Genomic DNA, 1,032 nt, shown 5'->3' with positions numbered 1-1,032 from the left:
TTCAATTAAAAATTGTGTTATGTATGAGTTTTAATTATTTCAAGTGGTAATGCTTTTTACCACCGAATAAAGGACTTGTAATCGAATTCCGTCTATATATCAAATATAAATTATTAGTGTCTTGGCTTGAAGGTAAAGAACAATTAATTATGAAGTAGGAGTAAAATTAATTCAAATCTTATTCTATGTATATAAAATAAGAAGAGAAAAAGAAAATATATTTTCAAGACAAGTAATATATATTGAAAAACAAATTGGTCTTATTTAAGTTGAGGGGGCAAATGTCCACCTCATCATGACAGGACAATTTTTTTTTAAATTTTTTTATTCTAAGCAATAAAGGAGAAAGAGAAGGATAGATGAAAGTCCATCAATCCTAAAATAGATTAGGCACTTATAATTATGCTACAACAATGTGTACTTAATTATAAATAGCGTTTCATGTATTCTTCCACCGTAGTATACTTGATCTCTGGATAAAGCTCAGAAGCTTCTACTGCATCATTTCCTATCTCGAAATTTGTAAGACACCCCTCGTAACAAACATGATAGTAATGTATAAGTCCAACTTGCTCTGCGTACTCTAGTCCTTTTTGAGAAAGAAAAACCGTATCAGAATTTAAGAAAACATGTAACATAAACACAGTAAAAACTTTGAAATAAATATATAATTAGTCATATTGAGAATTATTTTTATTTATTTATTTTTATGTCGAGACTATTTTTACATGAATGTGTGAATTTATTTTGATTGTTTAGGCCAATTATCCTACATTCGACAGGTCATATCCATGTACAATTATATATTGGGAAAAAAAAGAAGAAGTAGGTATTAATTTTTATGAATATATTTGTGTTATATATAAAACTAATGATAGATCTAGAATTTAAATTTAAGAGAGCATATATAACTTGTATACATATATTTTTGTATATTGGTAGATATATGTTCATACACACATTGTGAACACACATTCATTTTATATAAGATACTAAAAATCATTTTAGACAATAAGGCCGCCCATATAGACA

At 26.8% G+C, this 1,032-nt stretch overlaps 1 protein-coding gene across 1 annotated transcript in view; it reads right to left on the bottom strand.

The window, feature by feature from the left end:
• Positions 1–216: 216 nt before the first annotated feature.
• Positions 217–1,032, bottom strand: part of LOC112023936 (bifunctional pinoresinol-lariciresinol reductase 2) — a 23,732-nt gene continuing 22,916 nt past the window's right edge. The window contains exon 4 of the mRNA XM_024056562.2: positions 217–589. Coding sequence (XP_023912330.2) covers positions 426–589 — 164 coding nt within the window. The 3' untranslated portion in view covers positions 217–425. The remainder of the gene's footprint in view (positions 590–1,032) is intronic.

This window comes from Quercus suber, unplaced genomic scaffold (assembly GCF_002906115.3).
Source record: "Quercus suber isolate HL8 unplaced genomic scaffold, Cork oak 2.0 scaffold_186, whole genome shotgun sequence".
NCBI lineage: Eukaryota > Viridiplantae > Streptophyta > Magnoliopsida > Fagales > Fagaceae > Quercus > Quercus suber.
Note: the sequence above shows the minus strand (reverse complement) of the source record. Positions and strands in the feature narration are given on the sequence as shown.